Source organism: Castor canadensis, chromosome X, assembly GCF_047511655.1.
Source record: "Castor canadensis chromosome X, mCasCan1.hap1v2, whole genome shotgun sequence".
In the NCBI taxonomy this organism is placed as follows: Eukaryota; Metazoa; Chordata; class Mammalia; order Rodentia; family Castoridae; genus Castor; species Castor canadensis.
Window position 1 is genome coordinate 99,474,427 of NC_133405.1, and position 19,219 is coordinate 99,493,645.

At 45.7% G+C, this 19,219-nt stretch overlaps 1 protein-coding gene across 1 annotated transcript in view; it reads right to left on the bottom strand.

Annotated features, from left to right (window-relative positions):
- Window positions 1-16,392: 16,392 nt before the first annotated feature.
- The window catches only part of Znf157 (zinc finger protein 157), a 42,410-nt gene continuing 39,583 nt past the window's right edge, over window positions 16,393-19,219 (bottom strand). Inside the window, 2 exon segments of the mRNA XM_074062860.1 lie at window positions 16,393-18,299; window positions 18,301-18,490. Coding sequence (XP_073918961.1) covers window positions 17,267-18,299; window positions 18,301-18,490 — 1,223 coding nt within the window. The 3' untranslated portion in view covers window positions 16,393-17,266.

The following is a 19,219-nucleotide window of genomic DNA, read 5'->3' on the forward strand; positions in this document are numbered from 1 at the left end:
TTTATAGAGCTACTGTCTATAAACCAGGTGGGGGCATTGGGTATGGGAGTGTCTAGGATGTGATGAAAGGTTGTAAGTGAGTCATCAGGTGCCTGAATAGTTATGAGCTGGGGGCTCTGGGTTAGGTGGGATGGTTGAGGGTAAGAGGGTAGCAGGGTTTAGTTGCTGACATCGCTGGAAAGTTAGACCAGGTTGTAAGAGAAAGGAGTGTAAGATCTGAACATGAGATGGGGAGGTGGAGTTAAGAGCTTTGTGGCTAATTAAGTCCTGAATATTGTGGGATGACCAGACTGTCATAGGTAAGTTGAAAGTTATTTTTTGGGCTTCTGGTATTAAGAGAGCTGCTGTGGCCAATACTTTTAGGCAGGCTGGCTAGCCTCTGTAAATGGAGTCTAGTTGTTTTGAGAGGTAGGCTATAGGAGCTATTGAATCTACTGTACGTTGGGCCACCAGACCCAAAGCTTGGCCTTTGTCTGAGTGTAGGTATAGATGAATAATTTTATTAGGGTTTGGGATGGGGAGTGCAGATGCCCTTGATAAAGCTTGTTTGAGGAGATTAAAAGGGGTCAGAAGGGCACTGGGGCAAGGTAAAGATTCATCTCATCTGGGTCCCCTCTAGCAGCCTCATATAGTGGTTTGGCTATTATTGAATAATTAGGAATCCAGACCCTAAAATACCCAGTAAGTCTTAGAAAAGAAAGAATGTCCCTTTTTGTCTTAGAAGGAATTTGGAGTATGGCAGTTTTTCAGTTTTGAGGCATTTGATGATATCCTGGAGTTAATAAAAGTCCCATGAGTGAGACTGAAGTTGAGATAAGCTGGGCCTTATTTTTTGATACCTGATATCCCCAGTGTGGTAATGAGTTAAGGAGAATAATGGTGTGGGTTTTACATAAGGATTTTGAGGGACTACATAGAAGGAGGTCATCTATATATTGGATGAGCTTGCTTGGGAAAAGATTGAGGGGACTGAGATCCTACTGTACGCCTTGGCCAAAAAGGTGGAGGAACTCTCTGAATCCCTGGGGGAGGACCATCCAGGTTAATCGTTGGGTGTGATGGGTAATGGGATCTGTCTATGTGAAGGCAAATAAGGGTTGGGAGGAGGGATGTAAGGGAATTTTAAAGAAGATGTCCTTGAGATCCTGGACTGAAAAGAAAGAAGTTTGGGGAAGAATCTGGTAGAGATGAGTATAAGGCTTAGGAACCACAGGACAAATAGGGTTAATGGCTGCACTGATTTTTTCTGAGGTCTTGGACTAGTCTAAAGGAGCCATTGGGTTTTTTAACTGGGAGGATGGGTGTAGAGAGCGGATTATGAGAAGCCTATGAAAACCGGACACAAGAAGGCGAGATGCGGCTCACCTGCTTTTCCGAGACTGGCACAGCCCCGGAAGCAGAACAGTAAGTTGTTTGCGTTCAGAGAAGCAGAAACGCAGGTTTCTCCTGTTACAATGTCTTTGCTCCACCCTGTTTGCCACTGGGTATAAAAAGACCCACTGAAGGGGAACGCGAGACTTTTTGCTTTGGAGGGTTTTGGGGAGCTTTGGTTTGGGCTTTGGCTTGATTCTTTTGCTTTGGGCTTTTTGGTGTGGGAAACTTTTGGAAGGGAAAATAATTACTGGAAGGGAAAATAATTACTGGAAGGGAAAAAATTGCTAAAGGGAAATTGCTGAAGGGAAAAGTATGGCTAAAGAGGGGTTGATAGGGAGAAATGACCCAAACAATGTACGCACATGTGAATAAATGAATAATAAAAAAAAGAATTACTGAAAAAAAGAGGTGTTGATAAAAAGTCTGCACCGAGAACTTTAACATAGGTCTTAGAAAGCTAAGCCAAAGAAAGAACTTTAACATAGGCTTTAGAAGCTAAAGAACAGCCAAAGAGAACATGGGGCAGTGCAAGATAGAGGACTGAGACTTTGCAAGTCTGAGCACTGAGGCTTTAAGAAAGCTGGAGAGAATGATAAAAAAAAAAAAGCTACAAGCCTGGGGGCAAAAGACTTTAAAAGCAATTAAGCTAAAGATAGCTAAAAGCAAACATGGGACAGTGCCAGCCTAAGGGAAGAGGTTTTAAAAGACTTTAGAATCAAGGTTTTAAAGAGCTGCAAGGAGTAAGGCCTTAAAGAATCAAGATAGAGAAAAGAAGCAATTAGGATTGTGCATCTCCAAGGGAGTGCCCAACACATCTGATCCCATTTTCTGTCTGTCTGTCTATCCTGTGTCTTTTCTGAATCTCCACTTTCCTCCTGTTAAGCCCAGTTAGGTTCAGTAATAACCAGGAGCAAGAGAGAAAGCTCGCTCTAACAATGGAGGGAGCGAGAAAACAGTGCCCCCCCCCACCCCGTGCCCAGATGGGAGTGTTGTAAGGAGAGTTAACAGGGATTGAGAGATGAGAGGTTTTTAGTTGAGCTATAATTAATTTTAATCCCATATGTCCCTCCCTGCCCAAGGGATATTGTGGGACGACAATGGGGGTGGAGGTGTCTTTGAGAGTAATTTTAATGGGAGCATGATGTGAAGATATGGAGGGGTGGGATATGTCCCAAACTTGGGGACTGACTTCCTGTAAGAGGTGGGGAGAGGTTCTGGGCTATGGAAGGTCCTGGATAGGGAGAATAAATTGTATGTGCTGGAATAACCAGGAAGAGGTGTGTAAAGGACTTAGATCCAAAAGTCCAGTAGAGAGGGCTGTTATGTTGGGTGTGTGTGGTGTGCCATCTATTCCAACAATAGGGAAGGAGGCCTCTTTAAGGGACCCACATATACGGTTAAAACTGATCTGGATGACCCAGTATCAAGGAAGAAAGAAATATGTTTTCCCAATACCATCCCAGTTACCCATGGATCAGTAGACTCACCAGTGGGGAGCTTTATCCAGGTCCTGTCAGTCTCCCAGCGGAAACATTGGTATTGGATCCTCGGTTGGGAGGACTATTTGGAATTTGAGGCTGTATTCAAGGAAAAAGCTGTTTTCCCTGCAGATAGTCCATTCTCCAGTGTCCCCATTGTCCACATTGTGGGCAAGGTCTTGTTGGTGAACGTGGATTAGGGGAAGATTTTGCCCAGTGTCCATTGTTTCTCCATCGGAAGCAGGCCTCAGAAGGCTGTTGTCAGGTCCCTTGGGTGGGTTTTTTGGGGTGGTATGGGGTGTCTGGTTCTGGTTTTGGAGGATAGAGGCCAACATTTGGTATTTTGTGCAGGTATTTTTGTCCCTTAATTGTTTAGCTTCTTTGTCCCTATTGTTAAAAATCTTAAAAGCTGTATTTATTAAGATTTGTTGGGGGGCCTGGGGGCCCTCTTCAAGTTTTTGGAGCTTTTTTCAGATGTCTGGAGCTGAATGGCTGATAAAGTGGAGATGTAAGAAAATAGTGCCCTCTTGGGAGGTGGGGTTTAAATTAGTGTATTTGACCATTGTCTCCATGAGGTGATTAAGAAAGGGTTTTCATCTGGATTTTGTGTGGTTTTTTTGCTCTTATCCTAGTTGACTTATTTAGGACTATTTTTGTCCATGCCTGCCAGTAGGCAGGAAATCATATGATCGCAGGAATTTGATCCGGGGTCCCTATCTTGATAGCTCCATTGAGGCTCAGTCTTAGATACTGCCTCAGTGGAGGGAGGATGTCTGTTGGGATGCTGTTCATGGAGTTGGTCAGTGTGTTGTTCTGCTGCCTTCCATATTCTCTCCTTTTCATCCTCCATGAGGGTGTCATTAATAACGTTATAAACGTCACTCCATGTGAGGGCATAGGCCCAAGTAAGACAGAGGAATTCCTTACGGTATCTTGTTGGATTGTCTGAAAAGAGCCCAATCATTGTTCGATTTGGGAGATATCTAGCATAGAAAAAGGGACATGGACTCTGACTGTTCCTTCCACTCCTGCCACCTCTTGTAGGGGGAGAATGGGAGCTGGAGGCAGATGTGTAGATGTGGATAGTTGTAGGAATGTGGGAGGGTGCATTTGGGATCGGCTGTGAGGAGGGGACAAAGGAAGGGAAGGGGCTGTGATTGAGGAACGATTTTCTAGGGAAAAAGTGGGGGAAGGGTCTTCCAGAGAGGAGAGGGGACTTGGAGGAGATGGGTTGGGAGGAGGGGGAACCGATAAGGAGGGGGTTCGTCGGTGGGATCTGGATCAAAAGTTGATGGGAGGGGATTAGGAGCAGGAGCTGAGGAGGAGGGGTGAGACTTGGCGGGGGCTGCAGTTTGAACCAAGGGAAGGTTGGGACTTGAGATAAAAGAAAACCTGAAGATAAGGGGCCTCTTGCCATTTACCATTTCTCACAATAAAATTGTCAAGATCTTGGAGAATATTGGGATCCAAAGTGCCAAATTTCGGCCATTTTGAAGATTTATCTAATCTATATTGTGGCCAAATTTGTGTGGAAAAACGGATGAGGTTTGTTTGTTTAAAATCACCTTTTAGGCCTGATTTTGTGAGGTTATGTAGGAGACACCCCAGGGGTGAGTCAGGGGGAATTTTAGAGTGGGTATTGCCCATGGCCGGGTTAGGAAATTTTCTCTAGGGCATCCCTGGAGAAAGCTTACAAAACCAGAAAAATGAATCTGGGGCAGTGGGTAGGCATCTCTAACCTTGTAACCAGGGGTCAGACTCACTGGGAGGCCAAATGGCCAGCTGGAGTGGGGGGGTGGAGATAAGAATACTGAAGGCAAGAATGGCCGGAGTCAGACACACTGAGGCACCACGGAGTGCCAGAAGGAGAGGCCAGGTCTTCCCCATCCCTGTAGAAATTGGAGCCAGTGTTGCATGTGGAGAGTGGAATTGGTGAAGGGTCCTGCAGCAGGTTGCAGAGGAACGGGCAGTTAAGGGCTTATGTATGACTAGAAGGTCAGGCCCCAGAGCAGTGTGGCTATCAGGTAGAAAAAGCTGACTAACAATAACTTTTGGACTCGAGTCCAATCAGAAGGGGCAGTTGCCTCAACCCTATGCCCAAAAGAACTGTCAGTATGATAGGAGGCTTAGCAGAAAGTGTAATTGTGATAGTCACATAGAAGATAGTAAGGAGGGAAGAAGGGAGAAAAAGAGAGATTTGGAGAGAGATTGGGCGGTTTGGGGATGGAGGTGGAGTGGCGTCCCTCTTGGGAGCTTAGGCACCTCTTGGCCATCGTGCGTCTGTATAAGCCCCGGACGGAGACCCCATGGGGTGCACCATTGACCATATGAGGATTGCCATGGAGTTGTGGTAGCTCAAGAAGTGTGTTCCTCCCGCTTGAAACTCTCTCCCACGTTTCAGCACCAAATGAAAGGAAAACGAAGAAGCAAGAGAGAGACTGAGAAAGAATCTGTGACCTTGGCGAGCAGCAGGTCTTTATTATGGAGAGGAGACCTGAGAGGGACCCTCAGCCATCAGAGTAACACTGAGAGGGATGAGAGCACACCTCTCTTACAGGCTGGGGTTTTTAAGCATACTGTGGTGGTTGGAGGGGGATGGGCATTAGAAAAATGACTGCAAAGGGCGAATCGGGGAAGGAGCTGGACGTTATCGGGAAGGTCATTGGGGCTGGGCAGCCAGCCATATGTGTTGTTTTCCTCTGGCTCTCTTATTGAAGGTAGCTGTGGTTGCGTTGTTCCAGTGTTTCTCAATATTCCAGCAGGTATATTGATAAGTGGATATGTGAATGGGGTGCTGTTAGTGGGGTATATACAACAACGAAGGGTATTTATGATGGGTTAATCTGCAAACTGAGCTGGGAAATAGGAGCTGTGCCAGTAGGTGAGTATTTTAGAAATTGTTAGGTCCCTGGCATTCTTGGGGTGGGCAGAAGGTCCCGAGGCTAGCACCAAAACCAGACCCCTGATTTATGACTGCTTGCCAATCTCCCATTTTTGTTTCCCTGCTCTGCTTGCAAAACCTCAGGAACTTCCAGTTTCTCAACTAGCCAGGAACATCAACCTGTTCCATCTGGTGATCACAAATAATCAGAGACCAGAGACTCTCTACCTCCCCCATGGCTTGGCCCCTCCTATAAAGCCCACTACCCATTTTCAGCCAAGCCACTGCACTCTGAACCTGAAAGAGTGACAGTCCTGCGGTCTGGTTCCAATAAATCTTTCCTTTCCACACATGGCGTGGTCTTTATTTGGCACTACCTTACATCTGGTGCTGAAACCCAGGAGAGGTTAACAGGATGCTCCGGCCCAGGGCTGGTACCTTGGCCTTCATGTCCTGCCCTCTCCCAAACCCAGACTGCTGAATTGACCCCATGTGCCTCCGGACTGTGGATTTCAGACCTTACTGCCTTGCCAGCTTTCCCATCCATCATTAGCCTCTCTCTTCCACTGCTCTCCACCTGACCTACTCCTCTCCTCAAACTTTTAAGTGTCACCCTCCTCGGGGATACCTGCTGTGTCTGGTCTGGTAGTCGTAGCACCGTGCCAGCTACGCCTCCTATGCCCACTGGGGGCACCCACCGCTTAGCACAGGGATGCCTGGCTAACCAGTTGGGCATTCTCTATGAATGGCAACCCAGGCCAGGGATGCCCGCCCTTGGGAACCTGTTTGGGTGACACTTTCCCCTCCCTCTCACTCTCACTCTCTCTCTCTCTCTCTCTCTCTCTTGCTGTCCCTCTTTATTTTCCTTTCCTCCACCTAGGGTAAGAGCTTGACAGCCCCTCCAGCTTACTTTGACCAAACGGCAACTGGATGATTCTGCTCTCCTTGCCTGAGTCATGTAAGGGAGGCTAGATCTTAACCTAGCTCTATATTGGCCTGAAGAGTAAACTCACTGAGGCCATCTGCCTCAATCTCTCTCTCTTTCTCTCTCTTGCTTTCCTTCTACATTATGGGGACCTTCCACTCTACATTAGACACGTCCACTGGGATGCCTTCTCCGCACCCTCCCCCTTGATCTCCAAGACGATATAAAACCTAAGCGACTGATTTTCATACACTTCTAGGTCTTGACAATTTCTGCCATTGCAATGGCAAGTGATCCGAAATTCCAATTGTCCAAGCTTTTCTTTCTCTCTGCTCTTGCCCCTCCCTGCTCCAATCTTTTAACACTGTTCAAATCCTCCTTGCCAGTGACAAACCCCCTGTCAAAGTCTGTGTCTCTCCCTCCCACTGAACCCCCTTCAGAAGACTCTTCTCTTACTTGTGACCTCATGGGCTCTGTCTGCACACCTCCCAGCTCCTCCCGCCAGTCCTCTACATCAATCTCTTCTCCCACCTTATCCTCCCATGACTCAGACCCCCCTTCTTCCACCCCTGCTGGCTCTCCCAAACATCCACCACCCTATTCCCCTTCTACAGTGGTCACAATTGACCCTGAGCCATCGGCTCCTCAGGAGCCAACACCGCCAGCTTTTCCCTCAGCCCCTGCTACACCCTCACCCTTCTCCTCCCCACCTGCATCCCATACCTGCTCCCATACCTCCTCCCAAGCACGCTCAGCTCACTTGTACCACTCTGGGAGGTGGCAGGAGCTGACGGCATTATCAGAGTTCATGTGCCCTTTTCCACAACTGACCTCTCTCTCAAATTGAAAACAGACTTAACTCCTTCTCTAATGACAGCCTCCTATATTAAAGAATTTAAATACCTAACCCAAGCATATGATATAACTTGGCATGAGACCCATCTTCCAAGGATGGAATAATTATTCTCAACTCTCATTTTACTTCCTAATCCTTCCCTGATATTCGAAGAAAACTTAAAGAGGCAGGGAATGGCCCTCAAACCCCCCAGGGAGATCTTGTGAAAATGGCATTTAAGGTATTTAATAACTGAGATGAGGCTTGAGACCAGAAAAAGGCCCAGCTCTTGATGGCTGCCCTGAGGCCACCTCCTCCAACTTCCAAATGGGCCGGACAACAACGCACACCTCCAGGGGTCTGCTTTAAGTACAATCAGACAAGACATTGGGCAAAACACTGCCCTTCACCTCGCCTGCCACCAGGACCCTGTCCACAATGTGGCCCAAGTGGACACTGGAGGACGACTGCCCCTCTTTGTCTCTGCAAGGTAGGTCAGTCTCCCACTCCCACTCTCAACAGAGTGAAGTCTTCATGGACCTCTTGGGCCTGGAGGCAGAAGACTAACGCAGCCCTGGGACCTCGGCCCCCTTCAAGATCACCTCGGAGGAGCCCAAGGTAGCCGTCCAAGTAGCAGGTGGGCCTCAATCACCTACCAGACTTCTCGGGTAAGCTTTATCCTTCACAAATCTCCATGGTGGGGGTGGACGGTCCCCTCCACCAGCCAAAAAAGAAAGACAGTTTTACTTAAAATTAAAATTCTTATAAAAGTTAATTTTAAAATACAAGCTACAAAGTAAACAACTAGAAAGGATATAGACGTAAACTTCAATATGTGATAAAGTTAAAGTTGACTATAATCTAAGAATTGCCTAAAAGATTTTTAAGGTCATGTCAAACTAAAATCAAATTCTCTATGTCTATAAAATAACAAGGTTATCTTAATATTGTTCTGCTCTGAGTAACATCTACAGAAAACTATTATAGGGAAACATTTTATCAAAGATATTATTTGTGTTTTCTATTAATCTTGTCAAGATTTAAGTACTACTTAATCAGAGTTCATTTACATATTTGCTCATATGTCTTAAATAACCACCTTGTAACAGTGCTGTGTCTATACTTGATCTAAATATGGTACAAACATTTACAAAATTAAAATGTAGACATATAAAATAATGAGCTAAAGCTCTCTTTTATCCAAAAGTGTTATATTTAACCTGCATCCTGACAGTCAGCCCCTATTTGCCTTTAAAGATTCCACAAACACTTCACAGCAACTGACCTGGACAGTTTTGCCACAAGAATTTAAAAACAGCCCTCATCTTTGTGAACAGACCCTAGCCAGAGACTTATTAGATTGGCACTACCCAGAGGCCACCCTTCTTCAATAGGTTGATGACTTACTTCAATGCAGAGCCACAGAGCCCCTCATCTGCAGGGCGACTGAGTCCTTTTAAAAACTTTCTGGCCTCTGGGGATACAAAGTCTCTAAGGAGAAGGCTCAATTATGTCACCCATAGGTCACCTACCTAGGTATGGTCTTAAAGGGACAGACTCCCTGAAGCCCTTCCCTCTTGAGCCCCTTTTGAAATAATGTATGGCTGCCCATTTCTCTTAGGAAACTTGCCTTCAACAGACCCTGCTCCTCTGGCTGACTTTCTACCTTATCTTAACCTTCTCAGGGAACTTCTCAAAGAGCATACAGACCAGATCCTGCCCCACCCTATAACAATTTCTGTTAAACCAAGGGATCTTGTTCTCCTAAAGGATCTTCTACCCTCTCCGTTGGGACTTTGGTGGACCAGCCCTCATCTGGTCCTCCTTACAACACCCACTACTGTCAAGCTCAATGGGATCCCCTAGTAACAGCACCTTTCAAGGATAAAACATTGCTCACCAACTTCAGACTCTCCCACTACAGCAAAGGATGAGTACTCTTGTGTACCGCTGGGCCTCACGTGGCTACGCCTCTCCTGTAAACTCTCTCCCTCTTCCACTCCTACTTAAGTTCTTAGTCCTCATCTGGCTCTTGATTTTCTGCCATAGGTGGATTTAAAACATGGGTAGGGGCAGTGAGTCTAATTCTGGGAGCATACATACTACTTCCCTGCCCCCTTCCCTTGGTTATACGATCTATCAGGTCCATTATAGAGGCTACTATAGAAAGAGAAACAGCTGCACATGTGATGATGCTATGGAAATGCAAACCCTTAAACCAGAAAAATGCTCTAGATGACCCTAGATGCCTCCAGGATCATTCAGGGAACTCAGCAGACAGACTTCCCACCAGATGCTACTACAACCTTCTCCCAACAACTGGCCTCATCTGCAAATGAAGCCTGGGTTGATTGATTTTTTTCTTTTCTTTTCTATAGGTTATGTAGCCCAGGCTAGCCCAGAACTCACAATCCTCCTGCCTCAGCCTCCTGAGTGCTGGGATTACAGGTGTGCACCAGTATGCCTGACCTTTATGGGCAAATTTTAATTGGGTGATCCATCCCCTAACAGGTTCATGAAGGAAAGATTTTTCAGTGAGTAAGTGGCTAAGAAAAGATAGATTGCCTAACAAGGGTCATAGGTGGGGATGTGTTAGTGGGATATTTATGAATAAGGAGATAGCTCAAAAGTGGTTGTAGCTAGGCAGAATTCTAAGAATAACCCCAGTATCACTTGTTCTTGGATCAACTCCTAGGATGTGAGGAAAGCCTGTGTATCTGATGTCACTCTATTGCCGTCTATAGCACTAGAGATGCTGCAGACCTAATGACAAATACCAACCAGCTGACTGGAAAATAGGGTGGTGATTATTCAGGCAAGCCCAGTCTAAGCATGTGCAGAAGTCATCAAAGAGGAGCTGATGAAATCTCAGAAGGAAAGAGATGAGCTAGAGGCAAAACAAGCAGCTCAGAGGGCTGAGGGCTCCCAAACTCAGGCTCCTCTGATCCCATGGAACCTCACAGAAGGGGAAAAGCCCAGATAGAGTCAAAAGGAAAGACACCAGGCTTTAGAAAGGGCATATACTCTACATGCCTCAGGCTGGTTCCAATCAGAGGAAGGAAAAGTGCTCATCCCTGATGCCAATGAATGGAAAGTCCTAAAAGCCTTCCACCAGGCTTTCCATCTAGGGATAGAAAAAAACTCATGAGATACCCCAAAGGCTTTTCCTGGAGGGGGACCTCTTAAAAACTATCGAACAGGTGATCTGAGCCTGTGAGATCTATCAGCAGAATAACCCTCCTAACCCAAGGGTGCCCTCCCCCCTGCAATCCAGTACACAGGCCACTATTCTGGAGAACACTTGGCAAATGGTCTTAGCCCAACTCTAAGGGGATTAAATACCTCCTGGTAATAATAAGTGGGTAGAGGCCTTCCCCTCCGCACAGAATGGGCAACAGAGGTAATAAAAACATTAGCATATGAAATTATCCCTCCCTTTGGACGCCCAAAGAGCTTACAAAGTGATAATGGCCCCTCCTTCCAGGCAGTTGTCTCACAGAATATCTAAGGCTCTGGGGATACAATACCATCTGCACCGCACCTGGAGGTGCCAGACTTCAGGAAAGGTTTTTTAAAAATGACATTCTCAAAAAAGACACCTTCAAAAATTGTCACAGGTGACTCATCTCCCATGGCCTCTCTACTACCTATGGCCCTAATCTGAATCTGCAGTATCCCCCAAATCTTAGGCCTTAGCCCATATGAGATGGTATATGGGTGCCCCTTTTTGACCAACAACCTTTTATTTGATAGAGAAACTCCTGACTTGGTAAGACATGTACTCTCCCTCTCCGGATTCCAACGGACTTTACAACAGATTACAGAGGCCCTCCAAGAGAGTTATCCCCCCACCCACAATATATAAACCTGAAGACTTAGTGTTAGTGCTAGTGAAATCATTGCCTTAAGTCCTTCCCTAGATCCTTTATGGAAAGGACAGGCTCTGAGCCAAGTCCTGACATCTACAACTGTGAGCCTCTGGAAGAGCTCAAGCTACTCTTCAAGAAGCAGACTCGTACTTCTCCAGATAAGTGATGCTCAGACATTTTTGGCTCTTCATTGGCTTTGGAACAGCTACAATAATTATTAATTATTATTACATAATTATTTTCAAGGTGGGACTATATTCTGTAACCCCCTCCAAATGGGCCGTCCAAGAGAAACTCCCCTTTTGCTTCTCTTTTTATTCTATCTCAACTCTATTCTGGGGTCTCTACATCTGAAACTTCAACATGCTCTCCAACTAAAATGAACTACTCACTCCACCAAATTGAAAAGGAATAGTACTGGTGCCTTTGTAGATCCCAGCCTGGGGTCAATAATGCCATCCACTCTGTAAAGACTTTGCTGCATGGTTGAGCTGACAGCCCTGCTAACAACCTGGTAGCTGAACTTCCTGTGTAGCTAGAGTCATAGCAAGAAACCACAGAGCACCAGCCTACAAGCTGGCAATAAGAAAAAGCTGGTGGTTCTCAAAAGTCGCTACCAGCAGCAAGAACACGCTGAGAATGAGGTGACAAAACCAACCAAGAAGCAGAAGCTCTAAATGCATACTCTGGGGACCAGTGAACTTTGGAGAGAGGGAGAATTAAGGCAGGGAGCTAAGAGAGCAATGAAAGGAGAAACCCAAAGCATTTCAGTGAACTACTGGTTTCTGGGTCCCACTGCTTGTCTCTCTTTTGCTTTGAGGCAATAAAGAAAATTCCTTGTAATTCTGCCAGAGTTCCTTGCTTTCAATTCCTTAAAGCTTAGAGAACAAGAACTCACAGTAGCTGAGTGCCTCTAACCCGTCCATCAAAATAATTTTCCTAACAACTCAGGGTGGCACCTGTTCTCTCCATCCCCATCCCTGGGCAACTACTCTGTCAAAACTCTCCCAGATAACAAACAAGACAGACTGCTGGGTTTGTCCTAAAATAAGATGGGATATTGAGGGCATTCCTTTCATAACTTCACCAGACCCAATTGAAACTCATCTTACCATCCAAGCTAAATACCATGGATTTCATCTTAAACCTAGGACAATTCCAAATCCAGAGTCAACCATAATGGGCAGGTGTAGAGAAACTCCTCAACTAATCAGGCCCTTTGCACAAGTGTCCAGATTAGAGGGCCGACCCTCTTTGTGCTCTCTAATTTGGATGTAGACGGACCTTTCTTGGGTTCCCTCAACACATCCTTTTGCAATTTATACTTTACTCTCTGATGACCGGATCTCAGTCCACAAATCCTCAGACCTGAGATGGACTCTCAGACAAGCAGGCCCCACGGAAGATCCTCGTTACTCTAGGGTAAGCCTCTTCTGGAGTTCACTGCTGTCATGAATTTCCATCCAAACTTATCCCAATGAGTCTTTTTTTCCCTATCACTAGCTCCTTTACAAAAAAAGGAATACATGGGAATCAGCCACTTTACCGTATCACATCATCTTAATCTTACACACTACACGGGTCAAACTAAGGCACCTAAAAACATTATCCAAATGACTTTTAGAAAAATGTTATTCCAACTCTCCAGACACAGTTTAATTGGCATGGTCATCAAGCCTCTCCTGTGTGTGTAAATGCATAGGATACACGTCAAAATTTGAACTAATTATACAGAGAGTACAGGAGAGTGGCCAAGTGGGATGTTGTGCAAGATACTAGAGATCTGTTTACCAAGACACCCTATAAGCAGGCATGGGTACAGGGACCTACAACTGGAGTAGATTTGAGGGGAACACGATTCACCTTTTTATGTGGAAAGTGATACTGGAGTGCTATTCCCAAGTCTGTGCTCTGGCATAGTTGATGATGGAAGATGCAGGACCAGAAGTTGAGTTAAAGCAAGCACAAAGTTTATTGAAAGGTAGCAAAGCACCCTGATAGGTGGGACTTAGTGAAAGGGCTAAGCAAAACAATGCTGAAGTCCAGAAGATGATATAGGGTACTACCTGGCTTAGGTCCAACTATTCCATATTTGTGATTGCTTGGCGCCTAGTCAGCTTCTCATTGAATCCAACCACCTGTCTATCCCTTTCCTTATTGAACTGAGCATTCCAAAAAGGTCTGGTCAGCTCATCCTGGCCTTGGGGCCCACGACCCACATTGTGCAGCTGCATCTTGTTACTTTGGTGAGAGGCTTGTTATTTCTCTCAGAAGCTGCTTGTTTCCCACGTCTCTTTAGATGTCTGCTTTTCCTTCCCGTCTTCTTTATCTAAGACAAAGTTACTTCTGTCATTTGTTTCCTTTACATTCCCAGAGCCGTTTCTATGGTTTATTCCCCATGACTGCTTGTTCCCCTCACAGAAAGGATGTCTATCTTATTCTTCCCAGATTTGGGACCGGTAATTGTGCAATAGTAGCCACCATCCTGGATGTGGACTATTGTGAGATCCATGAAATGGCGTCCTCTGGGGCGATCCCTAACATGGGCTCCTTCTTGGAACAATTCCTCACTCTGTGCAACCTTAGATGCAGAAAACACGGATGCCTTCTCCCACAAGGTGACCTCAATCTTAAAAGACTGGGGTGGCCACAGCCATAATAATGCTATCCTGGAGAATCCCACTGTGGGACATGCTTTTTACAGAGGACACTTCTGGTTCGCCAGAATCCTCATTTTAGAAAAGTCTATATTAAATCTGACTATTACGGTTCGTGAGTCCTGGAAGGCACTGTAAAGGCACTCGAGGCCCAGGAAAAAGGTCTCAACTCCTTGGTAGAAGTAGTTTTGCAAAATCAGAGAGGTTTAGATATTCTCACTGCAGCTGCTGGAGGTCTATACACCATGCTAAACGAAACATGCTGCGTGTATATCAACATATCTGGGACAGTAGAGGAAAATTTGGTAGAAATCAAAGCCAACATATGCTTAATAGATAGACTTAAAGAACAAACTTGAGAGGGAGAGCGATGGTGTTTGCTTTGATGCAATGTCCAGCAATGCCCTGAGCGGTGGTCTGGTGAGGCAGGCTGCTTCTAAATAGCCTGTCTCACTACATTCGTGAGCAGGGACTGTGCAGCTGCAGAGGAAGCTTGGTGGGTTTTCTCAGAAGTCCCCATGTGCAGCAAGAATGAACTAAGAACAGAGGTGACAAAACCACAAGAAGCAGAAGCTCTGTATGCACACTCTGGGGACCAGTGAAATTTGGAGGGAGGGGGAATAAATGGGGGAGCTGAAAAAGCAGTAAAAGAGGAAACCTAAAGCATTTCAGTGGACTACTGGTTTCTGGGTCCCGCTGCTTGTCTCTCCAAGCAGCCTTTACTTTTGCTTTGTGGCAATAAAAACTTCTTTGCTTTCATTCTGCCAGTGTTCCTTGCTTTAATTCATTAAAGTTTAGAGAACAAGAACCCACAGTAGTCAAGTGCCTCGAACCCGTGCATCAAGCTGGGATCACTCATGGCAGCTGGCTCCACGACCTGTTTTCCTCCATAAGTGATGCTTTTTTCCTCCTGAGGCAATAGCCTTCTTGCCTGGATATTCCCTTTCTTGAGCCCCTCATTATAGTTATCCTGCTCCTTATTTTTGGCCCCTGCTTACTTAATTGTAAAACCTGTCTATTCTCATTTATCAGCAATAAAGCTTCAAATAATGAGGAACTCAGAACAACAACTCTCACCACACTTCTCTCAAGGCTCCCTAGATCGACCATTCTTGGAAGAGGAACCGTAGACTGGCTGCCCCAACTTCACCCCCTCTCAGCAGAGAGGCAGTTAGAATGGTTATTGCCCATTTCCCTAACAGCATTTAGAGGTTCGTCTTCATAGCGAGGGATGACAGGAGTTGGCTTGTGATAAGCAGCTAAGATGGGGGCAGAAGAAGCAACAGCCAAAAGATAAAGAGAGCGAGTATGGTAGCACACATTTTTTACAGGAAGATATAGATTCTCTTTGGAGCCTTTACCCTTTCTTTCCTTAATAAAGACTTGTTGCTTTGCAACTACTCCCTATGCAGTCCAAACTCGGTCCACACCCACCACTGGTATCAATACCATGCTGAGGCTCAGGAGGACCAAAGTTACCATACTGGCAGTTACCTGGGGAGCAGTAGACACATCTTGGTGCAAGGATTCTGGGAATGCACTGTGCAGACATAGTGGTGGCCTCTCAAGTAGAGTGCACAGACATTGCAATGACAGCTCAGTGACCCAAATTCATTGTCCCAGTAGCCAATCAGGGATCAGTGAACAAAATGGAGAGGGCCACCATGGGGTCAGCAGACACTGCATTAGGATGGGAGGAAGATGGTAAGACACATGGCTGGGAGCTATTGGGAGGTCAGCCATCACCACGCTGAGTCTTTGGGAGGGTTTAGGACATAACACCCACCTAAGGGAGGCTCATCAAACACTATGTTGGAGGCAAAGGGTGAGGCTAATGGAAGCCAGGAGAAACTGTGCTAAGGTCCCTGGAAGTCAAGTTGAGCTGAAGTTCCTGATTTCTCCTGCTCACCCACACCAGGACTCAGACTTGGGTGACCATGAGAAATCAGGAACCCTGACCACTAGAGTCTTTGAAAACCTGGCAGAGGGATACCCTATTATCTTAAGGCTTCACTGCAGCTTGACTTGACTTCCAGGGACATAAGTACAGTTTGTACCCCATGATATTGTCCAGTGTGTGTCACACTTCATTTCACCAGTTCCTGGCAGTCTTTACACTCCTTTTAGGTCAGGGCACAATGTTTGCTGACCCACCAGAGCCCACAGCAGTTATCTTATCACACCCCTTTGCACCGAAGTCTTCCGACCCTCACAAGCTCATAACGTCATGTCTTACCACTCTCGTTAGCTGTCTTGTCACCCCAATGTGGATAGGTTTTGGGAAGGCAGCATCATGTGAAAATGTCAGCTGCTGAACTTTAACTACAGTGTGTTACCATTTTTGTAAAAGTTAACAGACAGTATAGTATTTAATTATACATTGCAGACTCCATTCTATGCCAAAAAAATCTCTCAGATTAAAATTCTAAATGTTGAAAAGCCCCCAACTCTTGAGGAAAGTATAGGCAAATATTATCACCTTGAAATTGATGATAATTAAAACGTAAAACTTTGGCACAAGAAGAGTTGACAAAAATTAAAGAGCCACCCACAGCCTATGAGAAGATATTACAACACACATGAATGAAAAAAGATTTCTATATTCTCATATATTAAGCAATAGTAGTACATAAACCAGGAAGTAAAAGATGAACAGCCCATTAAGAAACAATGAAGAAACGATAAGAGCAGTCAATGCAAAGTAGAAAAATTTCAGGGCCTGGGATGATACATACTATGATCCCAACTATGTGGGGAAGGGGCACAGATGGGAAAATTGAAGTTCACAGCCAGCTGGGCAAAAGTTAACTATCTCAAAAATAAGATGGGTGTGGTGGTCCATCCCTGTAATCCAAGCTATTCAAGAAGCAAAAGTAAGAGAACCATGGTCTGAGGCTAGCCCTGGGAAGAAGTTTGAGACTGTATCTGAAAAATGAACTAAATTAAAAAGTTGTGGGGTATGGCTCAAGTGGTAGAGTACTTGCATACCAAATACAAGGTCCTGAATTCAAACTCCAGTACTGCCAAAAAAAGGAAGAAGTAGAAAATGCAAATGGTCAGTCAACAGATAATCTCATTCCACATCTGTTCAACTTCACCACTAATTGGGGACATACAAATAAAAACAACAATGAGCTATTCCTTAAGAGGATCAGGACCAAGTTTGATGCCAAACTGTGACAGGTGTACTCTGCATGCTCTGGTGATCAGATGCCCCAAGGGGCTTCATCCAGTTGGGGCAGTGTTTTCAGGGAGGGGCCCTCTCAACAGGGCAAGGCCAGGACCGGCCTGTGTGCATTCTCTGGTGTTCTGTAAGGTGTGCTTTGCGGCAGAAAGCCTTCCCACACTCGTGGCATTCAAAGGGCCTCTCTCCCGTGTGAACACGCTGATGCTCTACAAGGCGCACTCTCACATAGAAAGCATTTCCACACTCACTACACACATAGGGCTTCTCTCCTGAATGAGTTCTTTGATGCTGCTGAAGGGATTTCTTCATGCTGAAGATTTTCCCACATTCGCTGCACTCATAGGGTTTCTCGCCCGAATGCATCCGCTGATGTTCGATGAGGCGTGCTTTCACGTAGAAGGCATTTCCACACTTGCTGCACTCATAAGGCTTCTCTCCTGTGTGAATTCTCTGGTGGATCCCCAGAGATGAATGAACCCTGAAAGACTTCCCACACTGGTTACACTGGTAGGGCTTCTCTCCTGTATGAGTTCTCTGATGATTATTGAGAGTCATCTTCATTCGGAAGAATTTCCCACATTCTCCACATTCATAGGGTTTCTCGCCTGTGTGTATTCTTTGATGTTGATTGAGGGACTTCTTTGCACGGAAGTTTTTCCCACAGTCCCCGCATTCATATGGTTTCTCCCCTGTGTGAGTTCTCTGGTGCTGAGTAAGGGATATCTTAACACGAAATGTTTTCCCACACTCACTACACTGGTAAGGTTTCTCCCCTGTGTGGGTTCTCTGGTGAATCATGAGGGTCGCCTTCTCAGAAAAGGTCTTCCCACACTCGGCGCACTCATAGGGTCTCTCTCCTGTGTGTGTTCTGCCATGTAGGATGAGTTGTGACTTCCTGCCAAAAGATTTCCCACATTCATGGCATTCGAAGGGCCTCTCCCCTGTGTGAGTTTTCTGATGAGCAATGAGGTGTGACCTTGCACTGAAGGTTTTCACACATTTGCCACACTCATAGGGCCTCTCCCCCGTGTGTGTTCTCAGATGCTCAATGAGGTTTGACTTCCTGCAATAGGCTTTCCCACATTCATGACACAAAGCTTTTATCTCCTGTGTGTGTTCGTTTAGGTCTAGCAAAGCCTGTTTCTTCGTGGAAGCCTTTCCCATACCTGTTATAGTCCACACTTTGATTCAAAGCTCGTATCTTCTGATGCTGAAAACGGTTGTTGTCCAGCCCAAGGGTATTACCCCTGATGGCACTGTTGCCACACAGTAGTGACAGAGACCCTTTAAAAATAAATCACAGTATGTGACTCTTTCACACAGAATTCCAAGATGGTTTTTCCTTGTCATGGTATAAAATTAAGCTCCTTGAGGTGTGGGGTTGAAGTGTTGCTCAAGTGGAAGAATGTCTACCCCACAAGCACAAAGCCCTGTGTTCAAACTCGAGTACTATCAAAAATTCGAACTCTTTAATGTAACCTTTAAAACTCTGTAACTCACTGGTCATAGTAGTGTACACCTGTAATCCCAGTAGCAGGAAGCTCAGGCAGAACAGAGAAGTGCAGGCCAGCCTGAGCTATGTAGGGAGACCCTGTCTTTAAAAAAATTAAATTATTTTTTCTGAAAAACTCTATAATTCAGCCTCCTGTTAACAGTGGTTAAATGATACCATCATTTAACATTTTCAGCCTGACGTCTCTCCTTCTCCCAGGATATGTCACTCAGATGAGGCTCAGCACTCAAAGTTCTGTGCCTACAACACCTAACATCTACATGGCTCTGTCCCTCTTGCTTTACAGATGAGCTTGTTTGGAGGTTCTAGCAGGGGAGCACAGCTACTTGTATACCCTTGACCAAGGAATGGTCCTCCTCTATCGGGGATGGTCATCCTCTTCAACTGAGCGCACAGCTTCAGGAGGGATGCACATGGAGTGGTGAGGGAGGAAGGGGACACCTGAGCCAAATCAACCCAGGCGATCAGTGGGGTGACAGATGTCGCAGTCAGATCACCCT